A 12,249-nucleotide genomic window follows, 5' to 3' on the forward strand; every position below is an offset into this window, starting at 1 on the left:
TACCAGATGGCCGTCGTGAAAACGGCTACTGCTGCCACGTGAACGTGGCTTTGTTGTCTGATGTGGTGAGCGGCGTTTTAATCGATGTCTGTTATTTTGGGCAGCCGGCCGTGGCCGTGCCGACATGAGTCACCTAACGAGACAATCGGCACGACCCCGATCGGTCAGGTCAGAGCGGCCTGCGAACTTGGCACGGTGTAATGCCGGCTGTCAGCTCCACTGAGGCCGGCACGCCTCAGCACGCACACGCACACACGGCACGGCCTCGCGGCTGGCCTCGGAGGCCGCTCACACACACACATACCTTCTGGTCCTGGCGGGTGGCAGCGGCCTTTGTGCGCGAGCGGTCGGCGCCCGCAGAGCTGGATCCTGTGAACGAGGCCCAGATGACGCAAGGTTACAGAACGTCGGCGGTAGATGGACAAGTGGCGGTAGACAGTTACTGCCAGACAGTCACACATGTCACAAACATGGTCACAGTCAACAGTAGCCAGACGAGGGTCACAGTCACATGTGCTCGTATTATCACAGTCACACCAGCTGTAACTAGGTACAGCTGGGGTCACAGTAGCGTCACAGTCACAGCTGGGATCTCACAAAACTGCCAACCACAGGTGGGGCTACGGCCATAGCCTCTGTGCATTATACGGGCACGGCCCATGAGCCGGAGTCATCAACACGGTCTACGCTTTGTAGCCCGCCATGAGCGTGCTGCCAGTGGTGCCGGCGCCCAAACGGCGCGTCGGCTGACCCAGTTCGGGCAGCGTTATCCGCTGTGGAGCCGAGCCGCGCGCCCCGACTGGCGTGACGTATGCGGCGGCCGGCGCACGGCATTACACGCGGCCGGGGGCGGCGGGTACTGGGTGCTGGGTAGAAGATACTGCACAGTGCACACGGCAGTGATCACAGCTGCCGCAGCCGCGGGCCAATTGGAACCACGGGTGGGGAGTTCGCTTTGCATGACCGGTAATTGGCTACGGAATGTGAATAGACGTTGCAGGAGCGCTCTAACATGCTGCTGGAGAATAAAAGCAGCCTCAAAGTAGACCACAAGGCACATGTGTACGGTGTCTGTACTTGTATCTACCTACTCTTGGCTCTTACTCTTTGACACCTGCCCCGAAACCTTCTTGCAAACCATACGAAAAGTTCATCCAATCCGGAATTCAGTCACTCCCGTTTTTATCCGGTCTCCAGTTTCCCGGCACACCGTGCGTTCACACCTAGTGCCCGGCTCCGTCGGCGCCCGGCTATTACGACACGGCGCTGCGCCGGTCTCAGTGTCAGTCGTCGGGCGAGGTGAGGTGTCCGCCGCGCGGATCGTCGGGCACACGCACTGCGCACCAAGCGGCGACACTGAGCCAAATGTGACGCAACTGTGGCGTGCGCAAGCTCGGATACAACCCCCACCCTCACACACACCTGACAACAGTCAAGACATTAGTCGCCTGGCCTGCCAGTCGGTGCGGGAGAGACATCGATGGTGTCGTTCGCCTAACGCGGTTCGGCTCGGATATATCTTCCGTCCAGTGCAGTGGCGGCGGAACACCTTTCATTAACCCGCGACCGCCTGGGGGGGGGGGGGTCGGATCCGACCCCCCCCCCTCCGTTTTTCTTGAATAACTCATGAACCACTTTCGCTATCTACTTGAAACTTGGCATACCTTCTCCCCCATCAATTTGACGTCTCCTGTGCAATTTTTAAGAAAAAAATTATTTTCAAAATTTTTTGAGATATATCGATTTTAGTGATGTAACTACATGGCGTTTTTAGTCAAAAAGTGGTAAATGTTCAAAAAATCGCCAAAAATCAGGGTTTGAAACAAATTGTAAATTAAGGACATCAAAAGACGCAGCTCAACGAGTTCTTTAAAATGGCTATCTCGGATTTTCCATAAAATGCGTTTTTCACCCCTAAAAATTCAAAAAACTATATTTTTTTGGAAAACAGCTAATAAAATCCAAAATTTTGGGAATTTCCAAAAAACCGGAATATATGTTGTAGAGCTCTATTAGAACATTTGATGTCCCAAATTTCAACTTTCTATCTTGATTTTTGACCCCCAAATTGTAAAAAATAGCTCCAACATGAATAGGGCATGGTGACGTCATAAGCATTTTCGTGAATTAGAGGCACTTCTGAACATCGCATGTGAAAACAAATGGCACCACTAGATTCCTGGGACAAAGCTCGTCTAGAACAGTGTATTTTTGTGTCAAAAATAAAAAGTTGAAAAATTGACCTTTTTTTCTTAGCCCTCGTTTAGTTATGTATAGAATAAACGATTTTTTATGCTTTCAATGCACACTTATCACCAGCACAGTGACTTGGGGTCACATATAACCATTACCATGGGATTCGGCGTGAAAAATAAGCCATAAAACATGTGTCGCACGCCCATGTAGCAGAAAGTGAAAACCGTGACCTTTCGTGACCTGACCTGACCTTGATCTGTACCTAGTATGACCCCAATACGCACATGGTACCTTCACTAGGCCTTTGAGGTCATTTTTGGTGAGTTTCGAGCAGCAGCTATCGATTCCGCTGTCCGTAGCCGATTCATGCAAAACCCCTGAATTTGACCTTTGACCTGACCTTGACCCGAAAGTTGACCTCAATCTTAAAATCTTAAGAGTGCTTTGGGAAGGTCTCGTAGAGCCCTTTCGAACGCCGCCTCGCGGGGCTCGATACGACCATTGGTTCTCGAGATAACAGGGGGGGTCGGATCCGACCCCCCCCCCCCAGGCTGTCGTGGGTACGGAAATAGCCCAGGCGGTGCCGGTTTAAGGGGGGAGGCACTGCCGACTTCTGGTCCCATTTTTCCATGCAACTCCCATAGGGCTAATGTTTAGGCTCAGCATTACCTGGTTTTCTTGGATTCTTCCCTTTCGTTCTATTCATTCTATTCTATTCATTCTATTTCGTTCTATTCGTTCTATGTATGTACACAAAGCCAGGACGGTAGGATGAGAGGAGGGATATTGAAATAATAAGAGAGAGTATTGGGCTGATTCGACAATCGGCTGGCGGGCTGGGTCCCCCAGCATCTATGGCGATTGAACTTGTAAGGATCGGGCAAAGCACACGACTTTCCCGGTCGGTACAGCACAGCGCCGCTCGTCCGTCGCTAATGGAAGCGAGGCCAATGGCCACGCGTAGAAAAAAATGAGACCGGAAGCGTCACACGGCTCTGGTGGGTGCCAGACGCGGCGCAGCCACTGCTGACTCGCCACTTTCGCTACAGCTGCCAGCAGTGGGAGCTGTGCTGCCGGGTGGCCGGAGCTTCATCTTACCATGTCGTCACAGGGCATTCGTCACATGCAGATGCGCTCTCTCTAGACAGGGTTTCCCTTTGTACATAACTTTGGTGGAGGTAATTTCCCATATCATTCACCAAATAACCGTCAGAGCGGACGCATTTATAAATGTAGAAACGCGAAAGAGGACTCAAACAAACGTATCAGCAGGAGCTATCGTCAGTAGGAGCTTTAGTTTCATGCAATGGCTTGCACGAAACAATTGCAAGACCGTCGCACACTGGCGATGAAGCGTTCCGAGCAAAACTCACCACCATAGCCCTTTCAATCACTTCGCCCAAGCCAAAGATAGCGTTCGAATTCAGGAGAATCCCCGATACCAGCACAGCACACCATATCTTACCCTCCCAGTCCCTCAGCATTCCAAACTCCCGCACTATAACTACCAGACCCCTGCCGTTCCCACAGCCGCAGGCCTGCGGAGGGCCCGGCTTTCAGGGTCACCTACTCCACTATCCGCCGCACTGTCACAGCGAGTTTGACCGAGGTCGAGGCGTGCCAGAGGTTACAGCATTTCTTCTACGGACGGCGGAGGGGCGACTGCAGCTCTGTAATTGGACGTAAGCCGGGGAAACTGGTTGGCTCAACAGACTGAGAAAAACACCTAGTGCTTACTCTGGAGTCGGTAGTTTCGACGCGCCCCTAAATCCCAGCAAACAAACAGAAGTCTAGCAGTGTGTCAGTGGGCTGTAACAGCTGGGGCGCGTCAGTGCCGGTCTTCGTTATTAGATGATCCCACGATCTATTTGGGTCGGTCTTCCCTATTGCTGACCGTGTATGCATGGCCCAGTTCGACTCGATCTCTGAATACATACACAGAGGGTCTCCCGGTCAGGGCCGGCGGGTCCCCTTTTGTGAGCCTTATGAACTCGGCTTGGGCATGATCTCTGTATGGATTTTGCGGAGTGCTCGATGGCAGCAGTCAAGTTCAGGTGCTCCCTCCCAGCAACGCGCTATTTCTGGATGCGTTGCCCTATGTATAGGTCATTCTTTCTTATCTTGCACCAGCCTGGAGCGGATTATGGGCGGCTGGCCTGGATATGACTGGTAAATAATAGACTAGTAGGTAACATCCAAAATATACAACACAGCTCTGAGTAAGAAGCCAGCAGCGCATTGTTTAGCCTCCTTCGCCGGTTCAGCGGAAGTTTTAGCGTTTACCGGCGGCGGAGTGACACGGGCCTTGTTTACCATTCCACCTTGCAGCCGACTATCGATGCACGCCGACACGCTCGGCGGGGGCCGCTCGGCGCTCGGAATCTAAACAGGGGGCGGGGCGCCGGCTAAAGTGGGCACTGCACCTCTCCGCCGCGGGAGAGGCGCTCCCCGCGAGGCCCCGCGGCCGCTGCAGACTGCGGCGCGGCGCCCCCTGCCAACGCAAACACGGCGGTGAGCTGCCGCGGCCGTCAGCCGGCGGGACAACAACCGCCCAATGTGCCATGAACGCCACCGTGACCGAGGCCGAGTAACTACTGACCCGGACGAAAACACGGGGAGGGCACTCGGGTGCCGACAGACGTCTCTCGGTAGCACTTAGCGCCGTATGTGCTAATTTTAGGCGCAAGAGAGCGCTAACGGCGAGAACAGAGCGATAAACCCACATATCGCCTCTCCGTCGAGGTCATAACAAGGGCTCTATTCCGCACTGGGTGAGCGAGCATTTCCTTTGTAAATGTCGATGTTATGGGTACAAATAGCGGCCCATTCGCCATCCGTCCCTCCCACGGCCGCGTACAGCCGCGCGTAGGTCGGCGGCTGAGCGCCGATTGAGGCAGGCCGCAGGAGGCCCGGCCGCCGCCGGCTGCGTGCGCCGTGACCTTGATCCAACCGGGCGGCCGGCCGCCGGGTTCGGCCCGCCCGCGGACGGACCCGGACGGACGGACGGAGTACGGACCGTACCGACGGCAGCGGATGAGGCGGTCGGACCGTCCGGCCGGCCGGCAGCACGTGCCGTGACGCGTGGAGCAGCAGCTGACGATGGCACGGCTGTGGCAGCGTCGGCCGTGAGGGGCGCCATGGCGGCTCTGCAGTCGTGCCGATCTCGGCCGGCCCATGGCGCACCGGGGGACGGGCGAAGGCGGCGGACGGCAAAGAAAAATGCACATAAAGTATCCACATTGACCGGGGCGAAGGAGACGGAATATAAGCGGCTGAGCACGACCGATATAAGCGGCTGAGCACGACCGAAGATTACAATCTATCCGCACAACTAGCCAGTAGCCTTATTTACCATTCGTGATCGACAATCAACGTCCCTGTGGGGTGTGACCTCTTCCAAGCCAGTCGCAATTCCCGATCAATTTGTCGGTGAGCGCTGAGTATGGGTCAGCTGCTTGGCAGCCGGCCAGAGACGTCAGATTGGCCGCTCTCAGCTGCAGCGGCAAATCCGATGTTGAGGAAGCAGCCCAACGCCGTGCGAGCAGCTCAGGACAATATGCAGCACGAAATATGGAGGCGATGGAGCTGTCACAATTATTTAGTATGAAAATTATTTAGCATTGTCTCCGGAAAGTGACATGCAACAACAGTGACACTTGGCACTCGGCACACATTCATGAATGGCTAATACGTATCGTGACATAACTTACCAAAAACATGTCAGATTTGATCAGGGAAGAGAGAGGGGAGGAAGAGAGAGAGAGAGAGAGAGAGAGAGAGAGAGAGAGAGAGAGAGAGAGAGAGAGAGAGAGAGAGAGAGAGAGAGAGAGAGAGAGGAAGAAAAACAGAGAGAGAGGGAGGGAGGAAGGGAAGAGGTGGGAAAGAGGGACAGAGGACGCAGAGGGATAGAGGAGTGAGAGATACAGAGTGAGTGCGAACTCTGCGGCGCCAGCAGTTGCACCGAGACTAGAGGCAGCATATTCCGTTCCGAGTAACACTCGCACAATGTGAGACTTTCTCAGGCGCACCCCGACGCGGCGTCGCCCCAGGGATTCCGTCCAGCTAGTCGGCAGAGCGAACTTTGCCGAACCAGTCCGCTCGACGGGCGGAGATGACGGGAGATTGTTTTCATTACGCTCGTTCTCAGATCTGATGGTATACTTCCGGGTGTCCGTGCCTACTGTCTACCCAGGCACGAGGAAGTGGAGCCGAGTTCGTCACAGGGTCTCGGTCTAGGCGGCTTGGACTTTCAGGAAAGGCGTCCGACTTTCAACTCACGAGCGAAAAATATCTCTGAATGGGAATTAATCCTAAAGAACCTTTTGGTTGCTCGACTCGCAGCGAATAAAAGGCTCTATAAATAGCGGATGTATCCACCCACAACAGCGGTTGCACCGCACTCGCTGGCGGTAAACATATTCACCGATGAATCGTAGTCATCTTTGGAATTTTCATGAAATTCTCGGAAAGCAGAACCAGCTGATGTTTATCATGTTTATCTCTGCATGCACGCTGCACATAGAAAATACCCAATGAACCTTCGTAGCGACGTGCCATTAACACGGCAGTAGCGATTGCGGATTCCACGCTATCACAGCCGCGAACCGACGGTGGTCCGTCTGACGATCCTCAACTCCCTCCCACTCTCTCATGAGTCTGATCTGGATCCGCGCCTCCCCCCCCATCCCCATTCCGGTTCCCTGAGTGGCGTCCGGCGGGCCGGGCCGACTCTCAGCTGTGCGGGGCCGGCGCGGCGGGGAGGGGGCGGTCCCGCCACCGCCGGCCGGCCGGCCGGGTCCACCGTGCCGCGCACTCGGCGATCGATGCTGCGCCACCGAACGGCAACCCACGCACGCCGCGGCCGGCGCCTTGTGTCGGCCAGACTCAACGCGGCCGGACCGCCGCGGGTACTGGTATCGCCGCGGTCCGACGGATAACTTCAACGCGGGCGGACGGTGAATCTCACCGCGGACAGAGTGAAGATGTCACCGAGGCCCGACAGAGAATAACGTCGCGGTCACATGAATAAAGAAGGCATGTGTAACCTACTGATGTCAGCAGTCTCAGGAAGCAATCCCAGGAAGCAATCCGATGCTCAACAACGGAGCGCTGACCACGAAACTGACGTAACCAGTCGGGCGACCCAGCGACGACCATGACCCACAATCAGTAAATAACTGACCATCCCATGGTAAGCCGGCTAGAAAATGATAAACACGCCCCCACCCCCTCCCGCCCCCCGTACCGTTCCAGTCGACCCACCAAACAAGTGCGACCCACCGCACCCCGTTTCCCATGTGCAGCCCGCCCATCTGTCTCCTTTGGTTCGTACCTACCTCGCTCGTGGCGGCGTTTGCCGGTGTAGAGGCGCCGCTTGACCGGCGGCGGGCCCGTCTCCGGGTCCGAAGTGAGCGCCGTGGTGCCCGGGTTCGGCCGTTTGAACACGGCCGGCGGCGAGCGGAGCGAGGTGACCGTCGCGTCCGGAGGAGTCTGCTCGGCCGGAGCGCTGCGGCGACGGCGGGAAGTGTCAGAGCAGGGACAGATACGGTCAAAACGATGGAAATACGGTCAGGAGGGACGGCGACAAAGTCGGAAGGAACGAGGAACAATCAAAAGTGACGGAACCACAGTCATCCAAAAGACAAAGAACTCGTACGGAATGAGCGTAGACACAACACAGGTCACAGGCACACCTGAGAGGTGCGTTAAGAGGATTAGGCGGACGGTCAAAGGCGACAGAAACTTGGGCAGAAAATGGTGAGAAGGAACGTTGGCACGGCTAGGAGCTGGAGCTTACAAGAGAGAAGAACGTGGACGGACACTACACGGCACCGACAGGGCCAGTCGTAGTGGTAGTGGCCGGGCGATGCGTATGAACGAAAAGGTCAAATGGTACTACAACGCAAAATGTCGAAGGTGAAGGCGAGACCGTAAGAGGAAATGATCAAGGGAGCGCCCCGGGCTGGACGTTCTCGTCAGCTGACGTCAGTCAGGCGTATGTTTTAGGGCCTTGGTCAGGCGTGACCAGACCGATACAGCGATTATTGTTGTGCTGCGCAGTACGTGACGAGCCAAAAAAAAAAAAAAAACGACGGCCGTGGTGCACAGGCTGAGGTAATAAGACTTTCGAAGAAAGCTCGGCCGTGAGAAGATTATTACGCTAGGATATTATGCTGGCATAATGTCCAAAGGCGATATAAAGACGCATGAGGAGGCGGTTGTAATAATAAACATACACTGCCACACAAATACATGATTCGATGTTGTCGGGACTCTGGAATATCAGTGGAGCACAATTAGCATGCCACGCCACTTTACGTAAGCATCCCTCAAAACCTCTAACATCCCGGGCAACCACATCGCTTGTAACCCCACCAGAATCATACTGACAGGAGCACTCCTTATACTGTCCCGTTCCGCGCCGTCCACGCACGTGGGCTCGGCTTCTGCGCAGTTAGCGGACGGCTCCTTGCCGAGCGGACGGGCACTCTCACCTGGCCGTGAGCGCCGAGCCGATGGGCAGCGCCGGTTCGGCGGCCGGCGCGCACGCCTCGTCACCGTCCGAGCCGTCTGCGCCGCCGGACGCCGCCGAGCCGGCAGCGACGCCGTCCTCGTCCTCCGACCCGGCACCGTCACCAGCAGCCAGCGGCGGACAAAGCTTTGCCTTTTTCGCCAGCTTCGGTTCCTCGTTGGTGTTGAACAGCAGGCCTGCCGAGGGTAGTTCCGTCCGTTCTGCGAGGTCAGGGCAGTTATTGTTGTTTTCGATCTCTTCGTCGGTGGGTTTCCGGGAGATGTGTGATGCAACGTCTCTGTCTTCATTTGACGTTATTTGACGCTTTTTCTTTTTAGTCTTCTTACTTGCAGTGGCAGGTGAGACGACCGCTGCAGCTCTCTCCTCAGGAAGAACAGGAGCCTGGGGATAGTCAGAGAGAAAAAGGACTCAAATTACAGCTGAACTTAAAACAATTGTGTCAGACATAATACTAGCTGCTACAACGTTGATACTAGCTAAAGTCGGACAACACTTCATGGAGCGAGACACGAGCTATTTTACATTTCAGACCTGACATTAAGATAACTGAAGTGCTTTTGACACGGTTTCGAGCCCAGTCAGTCCTTTTAGTTGTAACGGTGTCAACTGGAAAAGAGTTGAGTGTCCGGGACTGCGTCGGCAGTAGCGCTGGCACTGTTGTTAATATTTCATATTTTAATCTGGGCATTTTTTCGAACTCCGACTCACCGAAACCGGTTCCCTCTGTTCGTCATCTTGAGAAGGCACCGCGGACTGAAATGGTGCGATGAAGCCTTTCTTTTTCCCTTGAGGCTGGGACATGTCTCAACAATGAGATAAATGAAACTTCAATCTTCACACGTAGCAATAAGTCGGAGAAAGCAGATGCCAGCTAACACTAAAATTAATCAGATCAGATATGCCCTTACCTCACCCTGTCCCAGTTTGCGGCAATTATGATTAGGGATTCTCAAATAAAAACTAACAAACGCATGCAATGGTAGATCGTCTCACAAATGAGACAAATATAACCAAGGCCATTTTAACATCAATATTACGTTGGTTGCTTTATACATCCTGTTATGTGCTAAATAATAGTTTAAAACAGTAACACGAGCAGGGACTTATATCAAATTTCGCGCACAAGTTTGCGCTCAACTTGTTTTATTTTGAACCAGCCGCCTTCTGCTGTGTTCTGCTGGCACTCTCAAGCACTATTTCACTTGAAAATAATTGAAGTAAAATCACATGTTCACTTACATTTGAACATTATATTAATGTTGTGTTAATATCTGAATAGATAATCGAATGATTTTCAGGTTCAAATTATCGACAAATGTCATCAAATGAGCTTTTTTCATTTTCTTTATTCCTTTGACAACTTCCAATTCTCATAAGTAAATTGCTAAGCAGTTTTCAATAACATCCAAACAATGTCAAACCTATTTTGGCAGGCATTTTCAAGCTTCTATTTCAAAGATATACTGGATACAAAATATAATTAACGTCTCATACTTCCAAAATGATAAATAAAACTGGCCGAAATAATGGATAAAAGGAGTATATGAAACGTTTCGTTATTGGTGGTAGAACTGCGCAGTCGCAGGGAATGCTGCCATTGGGTACATTCGTACGCACTCGTACCCTGAGCCTGGACCCTGCTCTCTTCCGTCTCTCGATGTCGGAGCCGAGCCCGGAGGTGATGTCGCAGGTCGCTAGGGCCCTGGTCGGAGGCATTGACTTTTCTCTTGGTGTAATGTTCTTGTGTGAGAAAGTGCGAAGCTATATAACCGTATATAGGACATTACTAGGGTTACCCGCGTGCTCCGCAACGCCAAGGGGGGATTTTTTGACCCGTGGGTATTGGGTTGGTCTGTGTCGATTTGGTTGGTAGATATCCATTTCGTTCGATTGCTTTTTGACGGCCAAGCATTTTGTAAGAAAACAAAAAGATAGATCGCATCGAGGTGCCCGTGTCGTATTATCATGCGTTCTACTTTAGAATGATTCGAAAACTGGCGTGAAGTCTTTTGAGGGCCATCGATGAATTTCGCTAAAAATGACAATGTAATGGTTTGGAACATTTACATTTTTAAGGATACTGTTGCTAATCATGCGAAAATGAAGAGTGAATATTGGACAGAATTGAATGCTCTATCCAATGGTACCATATTCAATTGCCAAAGGTATCAGGTTATGCAGCAAACCCCGTGTGATTAATAAAGTGTCACAAAATTGACAAACACCATTTTCTCCTGTGATTTGCACCACCTTGATTTGGATCAATCAGCTTTTCACAATTTTTATATGAGAGGCGGTACCTTTCTCTTGCAAATAGGCGTTGATTCAACTCGCTCCATTTAAAGGGACACTCCCACCTTAACATTAGTTTTGAGTTGAGATAGCCAAATTGGTGGCCATGGCCTGCAAATACCGGTTTGGGCACTCACAACATCGACAAATGCTTTAATTCGGAGATATGGAATTTCAAACTTGCAGTTTTCGGATTCTAAGGGGCTAATGCATTGGTATGCCCCCTTAGAATTTGTGACGTCAGCGGAGATCTAACGATTTTTAAATCTTTTACTAAAACGTTTGGTAGCACGCGGTGGTATATGCTGCTTTGCGCGCAACAAATGCCGCACTTTCAAATAAAGTCGCTAGGAACAGCGGAGATCCCAAAAAGTAAACAAAAGTAAAAGTCTAATATCTTGAAAACCGGTGAATATTTTTCGATGAAATTTGGTAGATATTCGTTTTCGCTCTTTCTGAACCGAGCGACATCACTTTCGTGCCAATTCATTAACTTTTTTGAAGGTGGGAGGGTCCCTTTAACGGTCACCAAAAAAATAAAATTAATTCCAAAAATCCCTCAAAAACCGCAATTTTTCAAATAAAAGTGCCCTCTCGGGTGCACGTGGCGCGTGCTATCCTCTGCATTGCACACCATTCAATAGCCCGTTCAGTTCTGTACACGATGCTGTTTTCCCCGTGCCGGTCGGACCCCTGGTCACCAAGATATTGCACGGGAACTGGACCCGTGTCGGCCAAAATTAGCCGTTTTCGCCCGATTTATACATGTAAAGTTTATGACGCGAATTTGCACTTTTTGAGCACACGCCACGCGCTCCCTATCAATCCGATCGAGCTGAGACCCCTCAAAGGCACGTCGCGCATCCTTGATCTATAAGTTGTGCAAATTTCACCGGGCTAGGTGCAACGGTCTGGCCTGTAGTCCACGCAAAGCACGACCAAGTCGGGACCTCGGTAACGGACAGACGCACCCTCCTCAAATAGTATAATATATAGTATATATTATATACTATATAATATATATATTATATAGTATAATATATACTATAATATTATATATTGTTCAAATATATAATATTATATATTGTTGACTATATATTAATATTATATATTGTTGACTATATATTATATTATATAGTATATATAATATCATATACTATATAATATAATTTTTTTTTTAGTAAAATATAAATTATACATGTAAAGTTTATATATACTAAAAAATTTAG

General features: G+C 51.4%; 1 protein-coding gene across 4 annotated transcripts in view; it reads right to left on the bottom strand.

The window, feature by feature from the left end:
* LOC122391403 (zinc finger CW-type PWWP domain protein 1-like) overlaps nt 1-10,106 on the bottom strand; it is a 49,897-nt gene extending 39,791 nt beyond the window's left edge. The window contains exons 1-5 of one of the 4 annotated variants that reach the window (XM_043385260.1): nt 9,968-10,106; nt 9,437-9,605; nt 8,691-9,109; nt 7,533-7,702; nt 305-369 (exon numbers count right to left, since the gene is read on the bottom strand). In XM_043385260.1, the coding sequence (XP_043241195.1) occupies nt 305-369; nt 7,533-7,702; nt 8,691-9,109; nt 9,437-9,529 (747 nt within the window). In that variant the 5' untranslated portion in view covers nt 9,530-9,605; nt 9,968-10,106. Of the gene's footprint in view, nt 1-304; nt 370-7,532; nt 7,703-8,690; nt 9,110-9,436; nt 9,903-9,967 lie in introns of those variants that run through there. The other 3 variants (XM_043385258.1, XM_043385259.1, XM_043385257.1) reach the window with 3 other exon arrangements.
* Between the last annotated feature and the right edge of the window lie 2,143 nt (nt 10,107-12,249).

Source organism: Amphibalanus amphitrite, unplaced genomic scaffold (assembly GCF_019059575.1).
Source record: "Amphibalanus amphitrite isolate SeventyFive unplaced genomic scaffold, NRLGWU_Aamphi_draft 000436F_arrow, whole genome shotgun sequence".
NCBI lineage: Eukaryota > Metazoa > Arthropoda > Thecostraca > Balanomorpha > Balanidae > Amphibalanus > Amphibalanus amphitrite.